The sequence below is a fragment of the Octodon degus genome, unplaced genomic scaffold (assembly GCF_000260255.1).
Source record: "Octodon degus isolate 3935 unplaced genomic scaffold, OctDeg1.0 scaffold00196, whole genome shotgun sequence".
In the NCBI taxonomy this organism is placed as follows: Eukaryota; Metazoa; Chordata; class Mammalia; order Rodentia; family Octodontidae; genus Octodon; species Octodon degus.
Window position 1 is genome coordinate 3,450,730 of NW_004524772.1, and position 24,147 is coordinate 3,474,876.

General features: G+C 35.6%; 1 protein-coding gene across 2 annotated transcripts in view; it reads right to left on the reverse strand.

Annotated features, from left to right (window-relative positions):
• Ndst3 (N-deacetylase and N-sulfotransferase 3) overlaps window positions 1–24,147 on the reverse strand; it is a 191,109-nt gene that overhangs the window by 8,108 nt on the left and 158,854 nt on the right. For both annotated transcript variants that reach the window (XM_004644255.2, XM_012517591.1), the window contains 6 exons: window positions 22,443–22,625; window positions 20,310–20,406; window positions 15,556–15,679; window positions 10,540–10,714; window positions 8,212–8,382; window positions 6,649–6,758 (listed from right to left, as the gene is read on the reverse strand). In XM_004644255.2, coding sequence (XP_004644312.1) covers window positions 6,649–6,758; window positions 8,212–8,382; window positions 10,540–10,714; window positions 15,556–15,679; window positions 20,310–20,406; window positions 22,443–22,625 — 860 coding nt within the window. The remainder of the gene's footprint in view (window positions 1–6,648; window positions 6,759–8,211; window positions 8,383–10,539; window positions 10,715–15,555; window positions 15,680–20,309; window positions 20,407–22,442; window positions 22,626–24,147) is intronic.

Genomic DNA, 24,147 nt, shown 5'->3' on the forward strand with positions numbered 1-24,147 from the left:
TGTAAGTTCAGAGGTAGTGGTTTTAAGTATGTTTGAATGGAAATGAGGAGAGAAGGGAGAAAATATATCATCATGTCTATTTTCTGGGTGGCCAGAAGGCCTTGGTCTGGTGTCTTCTAGAGATCAGCCACAGCTAGAAAGTAAATGGAATGCTGTTGATGTAGGACCTTGTGAGTCTGAGAACACAAGCAGTACTGCTTCAGAGCCCAAACAGAGAAATTTAACAGAATATGGAGAAACGTGTTGCCCCATATACGTAGAACAGCAGCAATACCCTTTGCAGAATACTCTTAATACCACTAGTGAAAGCTTTAGTATCACTGATGTCTAGTACAACAGCAGGGAAGAAATATTTTTATACAGGTACTGGCAGCTATGGTCATGGATGGGCCTGTGCTTTAAAAGCTTTCAGAAGGTGAACCTTTTAGAGGTGTTATAGGCTGTTTTCTGTCTGAATGACTACCCTACCCCAGGAGGAAAGGGTATTTTATCATTGTGTCTCCAAAGTCCTGGACATAATAACCATTCTATGTTGAATTTAAGAATAAAGTATGACCGTCTTCTGGGGACCTGTACAAATAAATGGGAGAACCTTTCGCAGCATATCAAGATTCTACAAGGAGTCAACTTCTAAATAGTGACACTTTTCTATATTAATAAAGATGTGATTCACTTTGGGCAGATAAATCCTATGAAACATTTAGATAATACTTTGAAGTTTAAAGTATGACTCAAATGCCTTTAAATTGAAATAACATTTTCACATACAAGTAGTGCAAATATATTTCAAAATCAAAATGCCATCATTGGGCTAGCAAGATAGCTCACAGGTCTAGGCTCCTACTTAGGCAAGCTTAGGCAAGTGCCCAGGGACCATGGTTCGATCCCCAACACCACAAGCCACATCATGCCAGTCCTGTCCTCAGGATGAGCTGAGCCAGCCTCCACAATAAAAAAAAATTGCCATCATTATGTTTGCTAATATAGGACAAGAAAACATTTTAAAAAATAAATTCTATGATAACCATACCTTCACAATTTAATGAAATATTTCAATGATATATACTTTATTCTTACCAACATTTTGTGGTTTAATATACATATTATATCATTCACTTTTTCACTGATACTTAGCATATTAACATAGTTGTTGGTCTATCACCACTGTCCTGTTTTAGAACATTACTACCACTTCAAAAAATCACTACAGTTCAATTCTTGCCCTCTTCTCACCCTATCTAAGCAAGTTATAAATTTTATTTGGACTATAAATTTGTCATATCTTAATATTTCCTTATTTTTTTCTTGTATTGATATACCACATTGATTTTAATTTATTGATATTTGGATTATTTCTCATTTTTACCTACAATGGATTATGGTGCTATGAACTTTCACTTGTAAATTGTTTGGGACTCAGATTTTATTTTAAGGTAAATTCTTACAAATAGAGTTGGACTGTTGGTAAGTTTGTGTTTAAATTTTTAAGCAGTTGCAAAATTGCTTTTCAAAGTGGCTGTATAGTATGTATTGGCATCAGCCATATATAGTTTCCAGTTTCTTCACATTCTTGCCAACATTTGCTGTTCTCTCTTGAATTATAGTCATTTAGTTTATCTTTTAGATTGTAGTATTCTATTGGGTATGTAATGCTAATTCAATGTGGTTTTAATTTTGATATACTTAGAATTATTCATTTATTTGCAAAGTGACATTCAGTATATCTGGAGATGGTTTCTGTTCTTAATAAACTCTGACACGACAGTAAAAGCTAATGTTAAGGTTCAAGTTTTTAAAGGAAGTACCGTATTTTGTTGACACACTGTCCACTACAGTGATACATGATTGTCTCCAGAGATGGGTTCCAGAGATGACCATCTGATTTTCAGTTCTGCCTCCTCAGCTGCACTTGCTGAGTGGATTCTGGCTTAACTTTCTGTGCTCTACATTTTTCATCTGAAAACTATGAAGCTAATAGTATCTATCACATAGTGTTCTTATGAGGCTATATATGTAGTAGATATATGTAGCAGATATTTGAGTTATTATAGATACTCTAATTTTCTACTAAGAAATATTTGAACATCACACATTTTTATTCAAATTCATCTACAATGGGCTGGGAATGAATTGCTGTCAATATACTTTTGATTTCCAAGGAAATGGTATTAGAAATGAAGTTTTTCTAAATTTTGAAGGAGCATCAATCCTCTATGACCTCGCTAAGCCTCATCCACCAAAGACCCCTCCCTCTATTCATCCTTGGGTCTTCAAATTTGAATTGCTCTTTTATTAAAGTTTTCACATTTTAATATTAAAAATTCACAGAATAGTCTCATTTCATTAATATTAACACATATATTAATTGCCAGAGGAACGAGATACCAAGTTCAAGTATTTCATTAGTATTTCTGAATGTGAAGACTTCTGTCTTAGTTATTGAAGGCTAGGTGCTAATTGTGAATGGTGAAATGCAGGACAAATAAAAAGCTTATACTTTTCATTTTAGTTTATACACATTAGCACAGTCTGTCAGGCACTGTTTTCCCTTTTTTGCTCTCAGATGACGAGGCAGTTTCAAAACACTATGTAACACATAACCTAGAAGCCAAAGACATGTCTGTGTATCAATCTGACATCACAATTTAGGGATGAAGCTAGGTTGAATAAAACTTGTAAAACTGTACTTTAATTGACCATTTATATTAGCTTTATAATTCTTATTTTAAATCATATCTGTACTCACTGGGAAATTCATAATACTTTTTAAAGTTTTATTTGCCATTTGCCATGATGACAGAACTAAGCCTTTTTAAAACAAGCTTAGGGCTGCGCTGGCCTTGCCCTGGGCATGCTGAGCCAGCCACGAGGACCAGGCATGGTGGTGCACGCCTATTATACCAGTGCTAGAAGCTGAAAACAGGAGGATCACTATGAGTCTGAGCTGCATAGTGAGACCCTGTGCCAAATACATTAAAAACCAAACCAAACCAAAACAAAAAAATCCCCCAAACACAAACTGTCCAATGACTTTGTATGAAATTTGGAATTATCGAACAATTACTTCAGCAGTTGCAGAAAGAAATAAGTTATTTTTAAAAATGAAAGATTTTTGTCATTCTTCAGGAAAACAGTTTTGATACCAGAATTTACTACATTGAAAATAAGAGATCTTAAATTGGTGCACTCAAGATTATGTCAAGATTGTGTAGTGAAATCTTTGTATGGAGCTAGTTTCTGAAAAATTGAAAAAGACTTTTGCTGCTATGGGTCAAACGCAGAGTCTGGCAATAGTGAGGCAAGTGCTGTACTAATGATTAAAATCTGTAGCCCCTATACAGGTAGCTTCATTCACCTTTTTTTGTACTGTGTATAAAGCACAAAATTTTTGTGATTAGGGGAGAATTCATACTGATTTGTAAGTTAGTACTTCCTTAGGGGAATTTCATTGAAAAAATAAGCAATTTTAGCATCAGAGATAATCTTCGCTTTCATTAGCAGAATAAGAAGCAGTACTAGCAAGTACAAAGGACCTTGCAACAACTGGTATAAATGATATTTCTGAGAATATACATAGTCACCATCCCAAGCCGGCCTCAAATTTACAGTAATCCTCCTGCCTCAGTCTCCTAAGTGCTAGCATTATAGGGTGTGTCACTGTGCCCAGAAAACCCCAATATTGTCACAGCACCATGCCTAACAACTGTCAGTACACAGTTACTAACAAGAGTAAATAGTGAGGATGAAGTTCACATACACAAATGGAAAGAGTGTAGGCTGATGGAAGATTATTCTAGACCTAAGACAGTGAAAACAAACTTCTAATATCCTGTAGCAAGTGCTGCTGGGTTTTACAAGATATGTCAGGCCAACTGGTGACTGACAAGAAAATATAAAAACAAGCTAAATGGAAGTGCATTATCTCTATCAGCAGGCGAGAGCTTGGGACCAACAGCTTGTTTCAGGGAAGGCACAAATCTTGTCTTGCTACTTTGCCCCCTGAGTTCCAGCAAAGTAAAAGCATCATATAATGGGTAATTTAAGCCAGAGACATCCCAGGTGCAAACTGACCCACATCTCTTTGTACATGGTATATTACTTTGACATTAATTTTCTTAAGTTTACATTGCCTTTTCTCAGCAGTGGAGATGAATAAAAGCTTGGTGCCAAGCTAGATACAGAAGGGACAAATACACAGCATGCAGGTCAAGGACCGTTCCCTAAGAAAAGAGATGATGTCTTTATAGAATACTCCACTACTTTTTGTGAGATACAGTTGCGTGCCATGTAATCTACATAAAAGGCCATAAGATAAGTCCACTTGAAATACACAACTGTTTAAAAAATAAGGGCTATTTTTCCCCTAAGAGATACTTGTGAAGATATAAAGAAAGAAGTAGACTCAAATTTCTAGCTACAAACTGAAATCACTCCTCTTTCTTTAAGGTGCAGTTAAATTTTAAACACCGCTAGTCTCCTAGTACCTGAACTAAGATCTACAAAACTCGAACAACATCAGCAGTATAGAATACAGGGGTCAGTATGTTAATAGAGTCAACAAAGTAAATGACTCTCAGGAAGGAAATTCAAAACTCCCCAGTTCCACCTACTTCTTTGTGCTCTATTAAAATGCCCTCTCATGTGTCTTGGCATATGATTTTTGCAAGATATAAAAAGTGTGAATTTCCCTCACAATCTTTTACTGCAAGGGAGGCTGCATTATAAAAGAAAGCTTCTTCCCACTTGCTAAGTTGATATAAGATAAAGAGTACATCAAGAAAAGAAAACCAGTGGATCTGTGGACTGTTTTTTATTTTGTATTTTTTGGTATTGGGGATCAAACTTAGGATTTTGTGCTTGCCAGGCAGGCACTTAAGTCACTCAGCTAATCTCCCTGACTCTGTGGAACTGTTTTATACTGGAAAATACAGTGGAAGAATTTCATAATACCATCTTTTTTGATTTCTTTACAGCTGAGCCCAAGGGCCCTAACATTTAAAAGAAAAATTATGTTGATAATCAAGTAAAGAGGCCATCCAACTCAGTATCTTTCATTTGCTACAGGCATGAAATGCAGAAATACATAAACAAAAGTCTGATTGCCAAACATTGAAAATGGACAGTGAAAGAGGGAGATAATTTTAAATTGTGTTATTTATTTATTTATTTATTTATTTGCATTTTAGGGAAAGGTGTTCAGGGTCTCATTACTGGTAGTGATCCGCCTGTTCACAGCCTCCCAAGAGCTGGGATTACAGGTGTGCTCCACCACGCCTAGTCTCAATTGCCATCTCAGAGCGCCCCAGGGGCAGGACCAGCACAGCAGGTCTGGGGATTGAATCCCCGGCTCCTGTGTCTGCTTGCAGGGCTTTAATCCACTGAGCTATTTGGCCAGCCCTTAAATTGTGCAATTTAAAGTTACTAAAAGGAATTCTTACTTTAAAAATTCAGAGTCAGGACCAGAGTGAGTTAACAGGTACTTGGGGAGTAAAATTCAAAAACATGTACAGTCCTGAGAGTGACTCTCTTAGTCTTTCCCTTAATGGAGACAATTATCTAAGAAAAGTAGAATGAACCAGAAAATCTTTCATCATCAACAAATCAAATCAGTACCGTAACCGCTAAGGTCTCTGAAGAGGATGACAAGATCATATTTATAGTGGGTAGAAGCAAGAAAGAAAAACATGGATGGATTCATAAATTTGAACAAAAATAATACATCCTTCTTTGCCTATTCAGTTATGCATTGGGCTCTTACTTGTACGACATTGTTTCTGAAAATTCATAAGCCATCTAGTTAATTTCTTCTTTATCCATCAAGAGGTCCCACTGTTGTTAAATAGGTTTAGCTCTGAACAACATATTTAGAGTATTATGGCTGCTTTTAAGGTTAGTTGTTGGTTTTGGTTTACATACATGCATACCTATATTTGAAACAGCACAACTGATAATAGTTATAGTTTGGAAGCAGCCTATATGTCCATCAACAGATGATTGGACAAATACAATGTAGCAGTCATATGTAATGGAATATTATTCAGCCATAATGAAAGGTAAAGTTGGGTCATTTGTAAGAAAATGGATACACCTTGGAACCATAATGCTACATGACATAAACCAGATGCATAAGGTTAAATATTGTGTGGTTTTTTTAATTTAAGGAACTTAAAGTCATAAATAATTGAAAGAGCAAAATAAAAGGTAGATGATAGGAAAAAGGGAGATAGACTCTGTAGAGATGGGAAGGGGATGTGGCGATGAGGGGAGACGGGAGGGAGCAAGGGAGAAAAAAGGAGCAAGATGCAACGTTTATATGCATAAGTTACAGGATGAATGCATTTATTATGTATTGCAAACAGATACTAATAAACAAACTATCCAGAGGGGGGGAAAAAGAGATTCACAACTACTTTCTTTTTTCACTTTACTTCCAGGGGAATTTTTTTTAATAGTTATGGAACAACAGAGATTTTAGAATATTTCTTTGTTTTACTATTTTAAAGTTCTTTCCCAAGTGGTTAGTGTCAAAAAACTGGAAAATATCAGTTTAAAAAAGCAGTAATCTGACAATTGAATCACCAAGCTGCAATTTCTTTAATGTCAGTTCTCTCCTGCAACTTCAGTAAACCAGTTGGAATATAAACTTACGTTAATGCTTCTGAGTAATTGTAGTGAGGGGATACTCCGAGAAACTTCTGGACATCGTCCATGACTGTGGCTGGATCAGTTCTTAGCTGCTGCCCATCAATAATCAGCAACTAGATTACCAAAGGAATAATAATAACAAATAATAATAATAATGATAATAGTACATAGTGAGAGAGGACATGTCAAATCTATAGTGAAAAATTTTGACTCTGAACTTATTCAGAGACAGTCGCTGAAGGGATTTGCATGCATTATTGACAGACACAATCACGTCATCTTTGTTAATGACACAGAACAAAAAATAAATCATAGCAATTAAGTACATCCATGTTTTATAATCTGAGAAGCTCTGCAAACACCATGAAATCAAAGCCAGTTGTAGGAAGCAAGAGAGCTTAGACATGTGACTATGAAAGCACAGATTGCAAAACAATCTGTAAGCCAGGTTGCAAAACAAACAGCAATGACTGCCCGGATCATGTTGGGAAGGAACACTTCGGAAATAAGTCTAGGCGTAGTGACACAGAAGACCTGCTATTCTCCCCAACTCCATTCAAGAGTAGCACTGTACAGTTCAAATAAATACTTTTATAATTCATATTGAGAAGAAGATAAGATTGTAAGAACCCAAAGATGGACAGAAGTTCCTCAAGAAGCTAAAGGGAAAGGATTTATTAATCTGGTCAGAGTAGACAAGTAGACAAAACAGCAATAGTTAATGACAGAAGGCTACAAAGCCTGTAAATGCAACTGTTTCCCAAACCTCTCTTTTGTGTTTTCAGTTAGTCTAGACCAGCATTGTTCAGTCAAATATGTAGCTATTGGACACCTGAAATGTGCCTAAAGCAATCAAAGAACTAAATTTTTAATTTTACTTAATTTTAATGTAAACTTAATTAGCCATATTTTAGCAACTATCACACCGAACAATATGGCTTACATACACAAATTCACACTACATCTGGATGTTTTTGTTCTTTCTTTCTTTCTTTCTTTCTTTCTTTCTTTCTTTCTTTCTTTCTTTCTTTCTTTCTTTCTTTCATTTTTGGTACTGGGAATCAAACTCACAACCTCAAGCTTGTCAGGCAGGCATTGTGCTACTGAATTCTAGCCCTGGCTACATCTGGATTTTTATGCAATCCAATGTGAAAGCTGGTTTTATAAATTGATGATAAGCTAAAGGAATAAAAAGAAATCTGAAGAAAATGCAGGACTTACCGAAAATTTATTAAGGTAGTTTGGAAAGGAAATAGTGGCACTTAATTAAGCAAAACAATATTTGTCTTGTTTGGTAAAGAGGCTTCCTTTCAAGTGTTATTCATGTTTGAGTATAAATCTGAAGTTTTTGAAAGCCTCTGAAGATCAGGAAACTATCTTGAAATACTCTTAGAAAATTAAACTTTCTCTGCCTCTGCTGGTTTTTCTTTCCTGCAGTTTCATTATGTATAATGAATAGGTAAAAGCTAGTAATGTTTTAGTGAGTAAAAATTTCCTCTATCCTGGAGGCAAAAATCATTAACTTAATGAGATTGTTACAGGATATACATTTTTATTGCTTCATACCTGAAAGGGAGGGAAATAAACAAGCCATCTCTCTATGTGACTGGCATACCATCCAGGAACCAAACATCTCTTCTGCAAGGTTCTGAGTTCTGAGGGCGCATGGGGCCCAGCGGAGATGACTTCATAGAAACTGAACTTCAAAGCTGCAGGGTCTTCATGAAATCGCTGATGCTATAATGAAAAGGTGGATAATTAATCTAACCTGAACCATAGGCATAAATAATTAAAAACCAATCTTTGTGACAAGTCTTGAAGCTAAAGTAAAAAGTGCTTCACTGCTGGAGAGTTATTTGTTTTGAAATTAATAAAGTATGAAAATGTTTGCTTGGAGCATCAAAATTTAAAGTTATGACACTGATGAGAATATATATTTTGAGAATTTATTTGGTAGAGGCTACATTCTTATTAGGATTCCTTAACCAACTTTACTGAGTTGCTTCCTTGGTGTATATATTTTATTACGAAAGTAAACTTTTAAAAGTTCCCTTAATGTCCTCTTTTCAGCCCCAAAGCAAGTCATTTATCATGCTCATTGAATACCCATAATACAAAAGCACTCTACTAGTTCTGCCAAATAGGTTTGTTCTACCTAGTAATGTAGTTTTAGATTCAAAAAGCTCTATTGGCTATTTCAAATAGAGGAACTACTGAAAACTCTGACATGCACATTATCTGAAAGCCACAGCTTTTATCATATGTTATCTAGCATCTAAAACCCAAGATTACTGTATCTAACGGTAACCTTTGTGTTGGATCAGAATCATTCATTGTGCAGAAAATGAAGAAAGCAGCGATCCAAAAATGAAAGTGTTTCCTAATGGCTCAGGCTCATGCTCAGGCCCACGGTTTTGAGAAAATCACCTTTTCCTTAAATTGACCAATAAATATTTAGGTTTAGTGGTGAGTTTGTGGCTGTTTACCACATCTAGTTGAATAGCAAATTTGTTGCAATTGGGATTCAAATTAACTACAGGACAAACTCCTAGACTTTGTTAAGGCCTGCATTTTGCCACTGTGGAGTGATTTATTTGCAATATTTAGGATGTTTTGTTAGCTTGCAGCCTTGAAGCTTCCTTTTTTTCTATAAATTCTCAATTTTTCAAGGGCTAAGTGGTTGTCAAGCTCCAATTTTCTTCTTTCTTTTGAGTCAATTAGGGCTTATTTTTCTGTTCTCTAGATACCTGGGAAAGGTAAAAGGTGCGAAATCAAATTTGTGAATTTGCAGTGTACTCTATTTTTATTTAAAAGATGGCTCTGCGTGTGACACAAATGAGCAGTGTGGAGTTGAGGATTCCCATGGCACTTAGCTTACCAGGATATTTCTACTGCTATTATGCAGATTGTTATCCGTATGCTTATCTACGCTTTCGAAGACTTTGTATGATATTTTCCCACACTGTCCCTGCCACAAAAACCTTTTCTGACAATGCTTTTACACTGTGAACCTGAAAAACGGCTTTTGATAAATAACAAAAGGGGCTTGGTGCTATGAAAAAGTGTATTTTCTGCTGTCATAATTGTTGAGTACTTAGTTGTTTGAATCCTGGAGCTCCTGAGCTATTCATGTCACTTGGAATACAGACAATTAGCTTCAGATCCAACCCACTTGCAGAGCTCCTGATAAGCAGACTCTGAATACACATGGTTTCTCCATTCATCTGAACTTCCCAATTTCCAAGGAAATAAGAACTTCAGTCTGCTTTTCAGGCCTGACCTGTTGACAAACCTTTTACCCATAGCACTGATTTGCATGTACCAAAACATTCCTTTATTTTACTTTTATCTCTTTCTCCTTTTACAAATTCCATCCTTTCCTTAGGAAGAGCATAGTGTTCTTTTGACATTCAGACTTCTCTATAGCAGCCATTTAACAAATCTAACATCCCAGGAACACAGTCTTGTTTATTCATTACATACTAGTTTCTCTGCTTTCAAAATATGATGGAAGAATTTATAACCTGAGAAAACAGAAAATTTCCTATTTATCCCTATTTAGAACTCTGTATTAGTCGAAAGGTATTAATTTTAAGATGCTATAACATTTACTTTTTAAATGGGGATGCAAATAAACATATACAAAATATTTTGCTTCTTATGTTTTATTACATTAATTTATTTTATTAAATGAATGGGTTAAATTAATAAAACATTAAAAGCAAAGGAGAAAGTTGTTTTCTTCAAGGAAACAAAGAAATATTTATCTACCTTTCCATAACTATCGAATAATTAGAAAATCTCTTTTGCTAAACTTGAGAGAGTGAGTATTGCTAAAGAACACCCTTCACTGTCCACACTCCTGTCTCCCTGTTGGATTCTATCTTTTCTTACCTGATACCAGGAATATGCTCGGTCTGATGGGTCAATGAGGATGGTGATGATCTTGGCTTTGGGGACGAGGGAAGCAGCTCTTTTAGGAGCATCCTCTGAGTGGAAGTAATTTGCACTCTTCTCAAACAGAAAGTCAGTGGTGACGTTAGATGGAACTGGAAAAAAATCCATATACCTAGAAAAGGAACATTTTTCTCAAAATAAGATCCTGGTTTACCCTAATTTCCTGGTGACCAAAGATGCCCCACGCATTAGTTTCCTAAACAAAATCTTTATGCTGTAAGGCATTTGTCCTCCACAGTTCGCAGAGGAGCCCGGCTGATGGCGCATGCCTGTAATATCAGCACTTGCGAAGCTGAGGCCAAAGCGTTGCCATGAGGTCAAGGCCAGCCTCAGCTGCATACTGAGTTCAAGGCAGGCCTAAACTGTATAGCAAGACACTGTCTCGAAAAAACAACAACAACAAAAGAAACATAATTAGCAAAGGAAACATGTTCAGTGCACTAAAATAATGTTTTGAAAATATACTGATTATATTTTGTTTTGCTTATTATTAGATAAAAAGAACTGAGATAACAAAAAAGTAGACAAAATGATCAACCTTACTATATAAAGTACATATAAATGTAGAAAAACTGTACAGAGAAAAATACAAGTACCCAAACAAAAGGAAAGTTTGATCAAAACAGATAATGCATCCAGTGGAAAGATAATTTAAAAGGATTCATGCAAAGCTTTTTTACTTTATCACAGTAAAATAACTTCACTACTACTAGCGTGTTGTACATTTACATTTAATCATATGTTGTCAAAACATTGCTATTGAATATCTACGCAGATGTTCACTTTTTGCTTAATTTTTTTTCAAATAAGCCATTTATGTCTGTTTTTAGAACAATTATGAGAAAAGTTTTAAAAGTATATACATATTTACACATAGGAAATCCTATCAAAATCCTCATGGTTAGTGTTGTGAGAATTCAAGTCATGATCAGCATAGAAATATGGATGCCTGAAGACCCTAGCACTGTTTTGTACACCACCAGAATACTTCTCAAATATAATTAAATCAGCATATGATAATACATATTTCTGAAGCACTAAGGGAAACCTTTTAGAGGAAAAGGGAGTTTTAAGAGACATTCTGAAAACTTAATTGCTAGAGGTTCTTACAATTATCATCTCACTATCCAATGCCCCTTCCATCATAACCTACCATGACTTTGGACAATGAAGGTGAGGTGGTTCAACAATTACCGAGTAGCAATCCTTAGCACCCATACACGGACATCTCCTGTAATGTGTTGTTTCCTTTGATTTAGAAATGTGACACTTTAATAGGCTTTAGACCATGAAATTATGTCATTTCATTTAATAAAGGTTCTGTTACAATTTCCAGCTGTTAATGCATTGCAAAATTTAATGGGTATAACAAAGTAATTTTTTTTTTTGGGGGTACTGGAAATCAAACAAAGCAACATCTTGAGCCTCTGAGCAGTTAAGAAATCCTTTATGTCTTCTGAGAGTTGAATTGCTAGTGAAGGTCATTCTGGCATCCTCTTACAAACAGATACACAAAAAATTTGGGGATAGTTTGATCTGTTAGCTCTTCTGCTGTACATTCTATTTACAGGCAGCACCATGGTTCAGGCTGTTTCTTATTTAGAAGCTCATACTGATTACAGGAGTGCTAAGGTTATCACTAGTACCTCGTAATCCTATTTGATTGGAACTTTTCTCAGGTTTTCTTATTGAGAAGGCTCCAAAAATCACACAGACAGACACATGTGTGGAATTAGGTAACTTGTAGCTTCTAAAGTGGTTCAGCATTGTCTGAGGTGTTTATAGAACAGTTTAGGCTTCAAAACTCTCCTTAAATTGTCCTGGATGGTTCACCTAAACTGTGTTGATCTTGCTTGGCTTTAGTGGCTCACAGAAAGGCAGGATTCAGCTCTTGCTGATATGTTCACATTTTTGTAGTATAGGAGCTGGTACTTACAGGGACTTACTTGAGAAATATTTTCTCAATAAACAAGTAAGATATATATATATATATATATATATATATATATATATATATATATATTCTGGTAATATTTCTTGGAATGAGGTACAGAAGTTTCCCAAGTAGGCTCTCTCTTGGTGAATATGTATTCAAGTTATCCAAAATACTGGCAGCCATGCTAGAGCAGGTTATGTATCTGGAGGCAAGTTATTTCCCCTAAGGTTTGTTACTTTATTATTACTATTATTATTATTTAATCTATTATTTCTTTATTTGGTACAGGGTCTCACTACAAAGCTTGGACTTGTAGTGATCCTCCTGTCTTAGCTTCCCCAGTGCTGGGATTACAGGAGTGCACTGGTTTCAGAAGCCAGCACAGTACTGGGGATGGAACCCAGGTCCTTGCTCTTGCCCGGTAGATGCTTAGACCTCAGAACTACCTCCCTAGCCCATACTTTGTTATTTTAATGAATCATAACATCACCATTTTTCACTTGAAAGATGTGGTTTTTGCAATACTCTGTATTTTCTTGCTATTTGTATTGATATTGAGTATTTTAACTGATTTAACTGAAAGCCAGATTACTACTTTGAGTTTCTAAATGCTAACAAGATCCTATGGCTTTCTACATACCACTCCAATGCTCCACTGCATCCCCATGTAATAAAATTTGCAGTACTAAAGCATGAAACCTAAATCTTCCATGTATAAATCAAAACTTTTTCTGAGCTCCTCTGGTGGCATATCTTCAATATTTTTTTCAAAGATGAAGACTTTTTTTTTTTTGTGTGTGTGTTTTAGGCAAGGGTCTACAGGGTGTTCAGGGTCTCACTACTAGATTGGACTCTAGTGATCCACCTGTTTATAGCTTCCCAATTGCTGGGAGCCACCACGCCCAGTCTCAATTGCTGTCTCAACATGCCCTGGGGACAGGGCTGGCACAGCAGGCCCGGGATCAAACCCCCGGCCCCTGTGCCTGCTTGCAGGTGCTTTAATACACTGAGCTATTTGGCCAGCCCTCCAAAGATGAAGATTTCTAATTTTTATTTTTTCTCCTTTGCTTGTAACTTACGCCTTTTGTCAGCTAAGGCAGCCTAGTTTCATACAGTTTTCAAGGAAATAAAAAATCAGATCCATTCATCTCACTTAAGTAATTGTGCCTAAATTAATTTTTTAAATGATCTAGGAATTACCTTTAAAATGAATTATTTTAAATGCAGTCTTTAACTTTTGAAGCCGGGCACGTCGTAGTTTTTTGTTTGTTTTGTTTTGCGGAACCGGGAATTGAACTCAGGCCAGGGGCCCTTGGGCTTGCCAGGCAAGCGTTTATTCTATTGATCCATCTTCCCGGCCCCAGTCTTTAACTTTTGGAAGCATGACCCAAAAAGACAGCTGAAGGACTGTTTCAGACAGAGGTTAGGCCAATCTGAGGACAATGATTATAGTTGATACTATCAAGAGGAAAGCTCTAATTACTATTGTAAATTGACATGTGCAGTTATAATTATTTATTTACATTAATTGCCCTTTTTTTTTTGTACCAGGAATTGAACTCAGGACCTTGTGCTTGCCAAACAGGCACTTAAGCCTCTGAACTATTTCCCCTGGCCCTCATTGCCTTTTATATATGTATATTTTGTCAATCAAAAATGTTTGTATTTGTGGTAATTTTAGTGAGTTATTATTAAATTCTTTCATGCTCTTTCGATTTCTAATTATTTATGTCATCTCCTTGTAAGAGACTTTTTGTTCTTATTACAGTGCCTTACGTATTCCTGGTTTCTGATCAAAAAGGTTTTATTTGGTATAATTTATGACAAGAATAATTATTCCTTCACTTATTTTGAAGTTCTAGGGACTCAAATATTGCACTCGCTGCTACATCCAAATAGTCTTCAATCTCCCCTTTCAGTCCTGGTGTTAACAGTCCATCCTACTCCATAGCAGCACATATATGTGAGTCAGTGGTCAAGTAGCAGCTGAAATAGTTGATGGCTTCTGCATTTTCCTTGCTGTTATTTAGTACTTCACAATTCATATCAAGTAGCATACAGAAGAATTAGCAGTGAATGATGTAATAATTAGAATAACAGTAAGAATGTATGCTGATGCTGATCTTGTGGATGCAGAAATCATACTCCATCTATTTCATTTCTCTTCCATGTAGACAACCAACAAGTCACTCTTCAAGTGGTTGGTAATTATAAAATGCAGACCATGCAATCTGATGACAGGTTATACATGACTTTTCATTCTACAGTAATTGCAAAATATTTATGCTTATGCTCTAGAATTATTATAAGAATCTCACTCTTTTAGAACACCTTCTGTCCAGCATTATACCTTAATAAGACTTTTAGATACATTTTATTATTAACATGTCACTTTATATTATTAATTTCTATTATATTACTGTAGTTGGATATATATTAACATTTTTGCTGAACTATTTCATTCAGATGCTTAATATATTTCAATTTTTAATTCAAAGGTAAATATTAAAGTTTGTATATTTTGATAATTTTTTTTAACAGCTTTCATTTCTCATGAAATAAATGTACATTTCTTCTTCCAGGACATTTTTTGCCTTTTTTACCTTGCAAGACAGAAAATTATATATGGAGACCATAGCATCACCTAATGAAAAGTGTACAAGAGGAAGATATGACGGTGTTTTCTTATGAATAGAGAAGAATGAAATTTCTGGGTGCTATTTCTCTGAGTTCACATCTTTAATTACCATCAAAGATAATCGATGTCAACTGAAGTTACACATGGACTGAGGTAACAAGTCCCTGCATGGTCAAGGGTGTGGATGTATGTATGAATGTATGTCTAAAATTGGACTCTTGAATATATGAGTAAGTTCTGGGCTTTTTTATTTCATTTCCAAGGTAAAAGGGTAGCTTTTAGTCGTGTCTACAAACTTATCTATTTCTCAGTATTAGCACTCAGTTTATACTGTGCACAATGCATATACTTTTAGATTTATACTAATAACCCATCTTACCAATCAATCCCCCTGTGGTAGTTATTTCTATTAAAGAACTGTACCTCCTCAAAGGTTTTTGGGCTGGGGGAGTTACTAAGGATGGAAGGATGCATAACCAGGAACAAATACAAAGCAGTGGTACCTGAAAGACAATACAGTTTGAAATTAATAAAATGGAAAGATAGTTTCCCACCATTAACACTTCAAAGTAATTAATAAGTTAATAAATTCAACTTGAAAACTATCTAAGGAAGTTCATTAGAAGTACTCCTTGATTGAAACTGAATAAAATCAGACACCTAAAATGTTTTCTGAAATTTTTTTTTTTTTTTTTTCGCTTTCTGAAAATTGAGACAGGCTGTGTGAGAAGGGGTTTGCCTGGGATTGGGAGAAGGCGCTTTTGATCTTAGCTCGCTCTCTGATTTGTCTGTGACTTTGGCTTTTAGCTACTTTTTGTCTCAGTTTCCTTAACTGCTTATTTCATAGGTTTTTCTCTTTAGATGAAAAGACAATGTACCTAAACACATTATGATATTAATAAAATACAATACAAATGAACTATATCATTTCTAATATGTCATATTACCAAACTTAAATATTGGGCTTTTCAATAAAGTTCTTTCTGAGGCTTATGAAAGCTAATTAAACTCAAGACAGAATGCAGTATTTTAAGACATTTGCCTAAAGTTGAGAATACTTACATACTTATAAAAATTAGTGTGAAATTATTTAAATTGCTAAAATTTTTTTTCTTTTTTTTTTTCCTGTATTTTAGGGAAGGGTCTGCAGGGTGTTCAGGGTCTCACTACTAGATTGGACTCTAGTGATTCTCCTGTGTTCAGCCTCCCAAGTGCTCGGATTACAGGCACGTGCCACGCCCAGTTCCAATCGCCATCTCAGCACGCCCCGGGAGCGGGGCCGGCATGGCAGGCCTGGGGATTGAATGCCCAGCCCCTAAGTCTGCTTGCAGGTGCTCTAATCCATTGAGCAATTTGGCCGGCCCTAAATTGCTAAAATTGAAGAAAAGTAGTGTCTTTTCTCTGTGACATAGCTTACAAAATTAGTCTTTTAATTAGAAAGACAGTGGCATATCACTTGTGGATTTATAACTACTAAGGATAAGAAATGCAAATTACAAATGGGAGTGTAATAAGCTATAAAATTAAACTTTTTGCCCTTAATTAGGAGATAAAGTGTGACATGTGGAAGAAAATTAGTTACATTGCGTTCAGAATGTTTAAGATTTAACCATGTACTTGAAACTGTGACTATATATATAAAATCATACCATAAAAGTGTTTCCACTGTATGTGTTCAGCACTCCTACTTCCATGTCCCCACTCTGATGTGCCTTGCCTACCAGAGTATCAGATGGAGCAAGCTGTTTATGGTAACCCAGGTTGACAGACAGCAAGAGAAATCCAATGTGGCATTGCAATATTTCTCATACTTGAAAGAATTATTGTTCTAACTTTGCTTAGTAACAATGTCCTGTTGCAATTTGCATGAAATTTTGAATTTTCTTATCTCTCTGATAAGCTTTCTCTAATATTGCTCCTTAAATCTACTGTTTCTATTTAATAGAAAAAAATTGAAAGTAGCTATCAACAGCATTTTTTTTTTTTAAAGTGAATCAAAAGAGATAGTATTTCTAGGATGTATCTGAGCAAAATGATGAGCACTTATCCACAAGCATAGATAAACTGTAGGGACTGAAAACATAGTACTCTATGATACATAAAAAAAAAAAAAAATTATTCACAAGCTTGACTTAGAAGAACGATGCTCCAATTTTAACATGTGTCGCATTCACTTAGAAGGCTTGTTCAAACACAGGTAGCTGAGCCCGGGCCCAGAATTTCTGATTCAGCACATCTATGGAGTGGTTCAAGAAACTGTGCTCCTAAAACGTTCTCCTGTGGTGGTGATGCTCTTGGTCTGATGACTGACTTTTGAAAATCAACAAATTAAAATAAAAGTGAAAAAATACCTAAAATTTGTTTGTTAATTTTTCCATTACTTAAAGTCCACCACTAAGGTTAAAAAGAACTTGCTTTTTTGAGTCAGGTATGTCTTAAGGTCAAGAGTTTCATTTCCAGTACTTACCAGCTATGTGAACTTGAATAAAAATGATCTAACTCTGAGAATTAGTTTTCTCATCTGACTACTGGGAAGAAAAATACTTAGCTATCTGAGTTTTGATAAGAGTTAAGTGAGACAATATACCTGGAAGTACTAGTACCATATCTACATATTTGCAAAATGCTTTTAAAAATAACATAATGAGATTTAATTTATAATTATAATGAAGAACTATGTTAAGTACATTTATATTCCACTTATGTAATTGCGATACAATAGAGAAAAATAAGGTCTTTTATGTAAACAAGAAAAACAAATATTTGTGATCATATATACCATATATTTCTTTACTGAGATTTAATTTTAACAACTATATTAAGCATTTTTTAATAATGTGTTTAAGACAAACATAGAAAATAGATATTATCTATTAATTTGAATAGTTAGTAAGAGGCATAATGTAATTTACTGTTGGTCAAAAAATAAAATTGTGATTTCTGAGTTCTACCTTTATGGATAATAATCTGTCCTGGTAAGTCAACTATATAATAAGACAAACATAGTTAAATAAACATCAATAAGAATTCAGATTTTATGTTTTTTTCTCATTTTCAATACTGAAAAATATTTTAATATCTTGATAACTAAAAATCTAAGCAAAATTATCCCAGAAAATACTTTGGACTAAAGATAAACATAAACGATTTCATTTTCATGGAACTGGTATGACAAGATATTTTTGTCTAATTAAAAATAAGACTCATAAAATATTGTAATTACAACATGGGTGGATTTCAACAATATCACGGAAAATGAAAAACATTAAAGACTGCACAGTGGGCCAGGAGACAGCTCAGTGGACCAAACGCCTGCTTAGGCAAGCACAGGGCCTGGGGTTAAATTTCCAACACCACATGCCACACTAGCCCCACCCTAGGCACACTGAGCCAGCCACTGAGACCAGGTGTGGTGATGTAAGCCTGTAATCCCAGAACTGGGGAGGCTGAAAACAGAGGATCACCATGAATCTGAGGTGTGAAGTGAGACCCATGATAAATAAATAAATAAATATAATAAAACAATACAGAATGTCCTCTTCTGTTTACATGAACACCTAGGAAAGGTAAAACCACACTGTGGTTATGGATGTGGCAGGGACTGGAAATTTGACTGCAAAAAGACAAAGAAATTTTTTGGATACAATTGTCCTAAGTTTTGAGTGCAGTGGTAGTTACCTGACTATGGTATAATTTCCAAAATTCATTAAGTCATACATTTAAAATGGGTGAATTTTATTACATGTAAATAATACTTCAGTAAAACTTGGAAAGTAAATTTCTATAAAAAGAAGCATTTTCTCTTACTTTTTCTAAAGGGAAGTATCATATCCAAATAGTAACACAAACAGTGGAAACTGTTGAGTTTAGGATGACAAGGAATAATTCTATCATCTACCCATGATAGTAAAATGTCTGTATACCCAGCACAGCAGGAGACCAAGCAGAGCCTGCCAGGCTTTCTGAAGTCGACTTGGTATGCCCAGCAGCACAGAGATGTGATCAGTAATGACAGGGTTACATGATGACAGGGGAGTTCACTGAAGAGACTTCAGCTTCAATGTTTTCCTGGTTGTCTTTTGACTTTAGATAGGTAAGGACAAGTGAAATAAATAAGGACAAGAACAGTATTTGTCACACTTATTATTATTTTCAGGTTGATATTTACAAATCAGACTAAGAAGAAATGAATAGGGAAGGATCTGTGTACCTTGCGTAGAAGTCACCTAGTTATTTCCAGGAGATGAGGAAAGGAAATATATTCTCCTTAGCAAGCAATATAGTTGAAATGGCTGTTTGCTCTGAAGCCAGAATCACAGGGTCCAGAATAATTTATCAAGCAGGATACAGCTTGAATGTCTTCCATGGGGCTTCATTTTAATGTTGGTTCTCACAGAAACAAGAAGTTTATGGGGAAAAAATTGCACACCAATTTAAGAAAAGGTGCAACAGCTTTCTCCTGGGTATGAATAAAGATCTTTCTTAGCACAAAGTTTTGTTTATGTCAAGGAATTCTGCTTGTCAAATATCTTTTAGACTCTTAAAAAATACTTAGCTCTGCAAGAAATAGTTTACAAGTCAACTATATCAGGAAGATGGCAGGGTTAAGAGCCTTTTTCTGAAAGGGATTTATTATGAAGAGTTCTATGCACTTATATGGATGCTTCTTGACTTTTGAGAAAAACCTGTCAGTTTCTAAACATGCAACTAGTCTTGCTTTTAGAAGTGTTAAAATGCTTTTCAAGTAGGCTTTTGGAAAAAATAAAATGTGCCACCAAGTTGTATATTCAAACTCTGTGACATCAATTTCATGATTTTCATTTTCTTTTATAAAAAAAAAAGCCACAACATTTTGGGCCTGGGGAGATAGCTCAGTAGAATAAGTGCTTGCCTGGCAAGTGCAGGGTTCTGAGTTCAATCCCTGGTACCGCAAAAACAAACAAACAAACAAACAAACAAACAAACACACACACAAAAAACCCCTTTGACAAAGCAATTAAAAAAAGCAATTTATTTATAGAGTATTCATTATAGCTTTATGGGAAATTTAAGAACTCACTGTGACAAGAACTCACTGTCTAGTCATTGGTAGTTTTATGCTGTTTGCTTTGTCATAACATTAGAAGTTCTCACCAGTTTTCTGGGGTCCTATTACCAAGAATTTTGGTAAGCGATCACAGGTTTTTTCTTTAGACCAAATGTCTCTGTGGCGTTTGTCATCACATGGATTCTAAAAATTGGAGAAGAATACAGAGATGTAATTTTTGTGACTGTGTCCATTCCATGCTAGCATTTTCAACGTTTGTCCTTATAAGATATCCCAGGAAACAATGAGACAAAACAATGTTCTTTAAAAAAAATTGAAATCCCTGCAGTAGCATCATGGAGGAGGTGGGGGAGAGGAGCTATTTCTACTCTGGGCAAATAGCCTCATAGTAGTGAGAGCTTAATATTTTTCTGTTACTGGCAGTTTTGTTTTAACATTTTTTAATAGTGAGCTTGCTGAGTAGAGATATACTTCCTGCTAACCTAATACTCTAAAAATTTAATAAATAATTGAAGTACAGGGCATCAGAGATTTTTTTCTAAGTAACTTTGAACTTTCCTGCTGTGCTTCAGAGGGCTAGGGATCCAACCACATCAATGCCATTTAAAGAAAGCTCATTCCTTTCAGCAGCCTTTAAAGGTCATAAATGTAATCACAAAATGTACATTAAAGACTGGTGCTAGAAAGTACTAAATTTAAGCAAAAGAGTAAAATGAATTACTACTTTAGGTATTCTGCTTTTGCTCTATAATGCCTCAAACCAACAACCACTGTGCATGAAATATCTAGAAAACCATTCATTTAAAATACAAAGTAGATAGTATATAGAAAAGTGAAAAGAATTGTCATTCTCTCTAATACTATTTGAGGAATGGGCATAGAGGACTCATTTCCAAAATTTATTTCTATTCAACTAATACTGTAGTATGTGTAGTTAAATAAACTGCTTATTTTTAGTTAGGAGTAAAGTGAAGTTAATCTTCTAGCTGCTTTTCCAGAAAAAATTGTTTTAACCTAATCACTTGAAATAACAATGATTTCACTTAAAAAGTACAGCGCTAAATTAGCAGAAAGCTTGCATGCCTTTCCAGTCACTAACAGTGGGCGGTGCTCAGGAGGCTTGGTGCAGCTGCAAAGGATATTGTGCCATGCCTTGCAGCCCCTGCGGCACCCTGCTAAATGCACTGCTGTGTCACTTCTTGGGAGCTTCTGTTTGTCCCTAGGGTAATTAGCTCACAGTTCAATGATTAATGGATTGAACATGGAGTTCAAACTTGATCGCAACTTCCATTTGTGAAATTTATTGCATTTTATTTCTAAATATTGTTACTGTTTTACCACTTAGAACAGTGATTAAGAACACAGCCTTTCAGAGCCAGGCAGCCTGGAACTGGCTCCTGCTCTGCCAGAGCAGCTGTGTGACCTTGCTTAAGTAACACGGATTTTCTGTGCCTTAGGACTTTCATCTGTAAAATGAGAATAATAACTGTACCTACCACAGAGGGTATTTGTGACAATTAATCAAGTTAACAAATGCAAAGTGCTTAATGTGATATATGTAATTATTTGCTCAATTTATCTGCATATATCAAGTGAGCAATTTTAGTTTAGTTTCCACAATTGTATACTACCTAAGAGTCTATACTTTGAAATGTAGGTTTTCCCTGAAATGGCTGGAATATGCTGTATTAATGTGATATTTTCTTTTTAGAGCCTCAATGACTTCTCCATAAACAATTTCCTTATGTCCCACATAACTGCTAACTAGTACTATTTCTGAATGCAGCTCATATTCTGTGATTGCGGATGTGCATGGTGGTTTTGAAGGCAGATGTCAGTCTTCAGCTCCTCTCAGAGACCTCCTAACATGGTTTAGTCATGAGACATGGGTGACATGTTCATGGCTGACCAGTTGGCTCTCTGCTTATATATAACCCATTAACATCTTCTGTCATTTCAACTTACTGCAACTTGCAAACGAGTCTGTCACTCCTCACTGCAAAGTCTGCACCTATGAATCTCCCTGAAAATTCTGTAGTTTCTATTGGTCAAAGGGAGACAGAATTTGGTTCAAACTGTAGCAATAATAGGCCTACAATTCAAGAAGTAGTAACTAAATTGAGGGTTTTTTCAAATGCCTTCAGTTTTCAGGGCCAGATACCTTACAGAAATATAAAATACATCTGTGGGAGTAATGTGTTGTATCAACTACCTCTTACCTGCCAGACAGGGTCTTTCTGGTCAGGAAACAGCTCAAAGTACTTGTGAGCTAGTTGCACTGGAGGCAGAGTCTGAAGACGCAGGTTGGTCCAGGTCTGTACAAAGTTAGCCAGATTGACAAATGTGTATAATCCCAGCCGGTCATTCCCATAGTTGGACAAATGGGTCATGAAAATACTGATCTGAAAAACAGGAACTTCGGAGTAAACACCTGTTATTTTACCACTAGAGGGCAGTATAGTCATAGCAACGCTGGATTTTGGAACCTATCCCAGTCATTACATTAATGCACACTAGATAGTAGGTTATCAGCAGGACTTGATAAGCACCTTCCCTGAAATTTTAATATACGTCATAACTAAAAATGAGACAAAAAACTGATAGCTGCCACATATCCATCCTAGTACAATTAGACTAATGCTGAATGACACATCGTAGATGTCAAATTTCAGTGACATCATGGTATGTGGACTACCAATCATTTGGAGCTGCAGGATTCAGGAAGTTTAGAGTTTGCAATTTTAATCATGTTCACTTCAGCTTATAATGTATTTGTAGCATTGGAAGTTACAGAGTATAATCAACTAATTGCTATCTGAGCATGAACAAATGGCCTTTGATTTGCTTTTCTTATATACTATAACACAGTAACACACTGGTTTCTGAATATTATTTTCTATTAATAATAATTTCAAACCATTTTCCATATCTAATGGGTCTATTACTCCCAACATGTTACCTCCTTTAAGGAAAGTTTTAGTATTTACTAGATAAAAGTGACTCTTGCTTTAAAAGTAATTGACCTAGATTGAATCTATGCATTGCATAAAAACACTCCCCTCTCCACAAAAAAGCAAATATGAGGAACTTTTTATAATGAAATAAATTTGATTTCTGTAAGTTTAGTTAAATTGGTCTAGGATGTAAAATGGGTGTTTGTAAGTTACTGTCTTAGTGGAATGCAAATAATTATTGTTATCTATTTGCTGACAAATGGAAAGAATATTTGTGTGCTATTTCCAAATAGTCAAGAAAACCAATGTGGCATCATTTATGCCGCTATAATTCATATGACAGCAACAGTACTTTCCCAAAATATGTAATTTCTTTGAAGCAAATGGCAATCATTGCTATTAAAATAATTATATGAATATACTCAGTCATGAAGTAGATGAAATTTTTTGAGGTAATATAGCAGAAATAAAAAAGTTATATATATTAAGATTTGCTATAGTACAAAAAGTAAAAGAAATACAACTATGAATAAGAGGAAACAGAATTATCCTGTACTGTATGGAACAAACTCTACAGGCTTTCACAAATAAGCTTCAACTTCAGTCAAGAAACTTAACTGTATTTCTTAACATACATAAAATCTTAGAACTTTCACAGACAAAAAAACCTGAAGGGGTCCGGTGAGTGTGTGGAGAGCTTCCTGCTACCCTGCACCAGGGGACCAGTCCCAGCCCAGGCGCAGCATGGGCCGGACCCTCTCCCACCCCCTCGGGCTGCCCCCCACCACTCCACCGTATCTCCCCCACCCCGCCCCCCGAGTAGGAATTTATACCGAATTCCAGGAACACCTAGACCCACTCCTAGCCCAGGTCTGCAGCAGGAAGGAGATGAGCACAGCAGCCAGACCTAAGCCAGACGCAGCTGGATAACTCCAAACTCTGTAGAGCTGCACCTGAACTTCAGTACGTG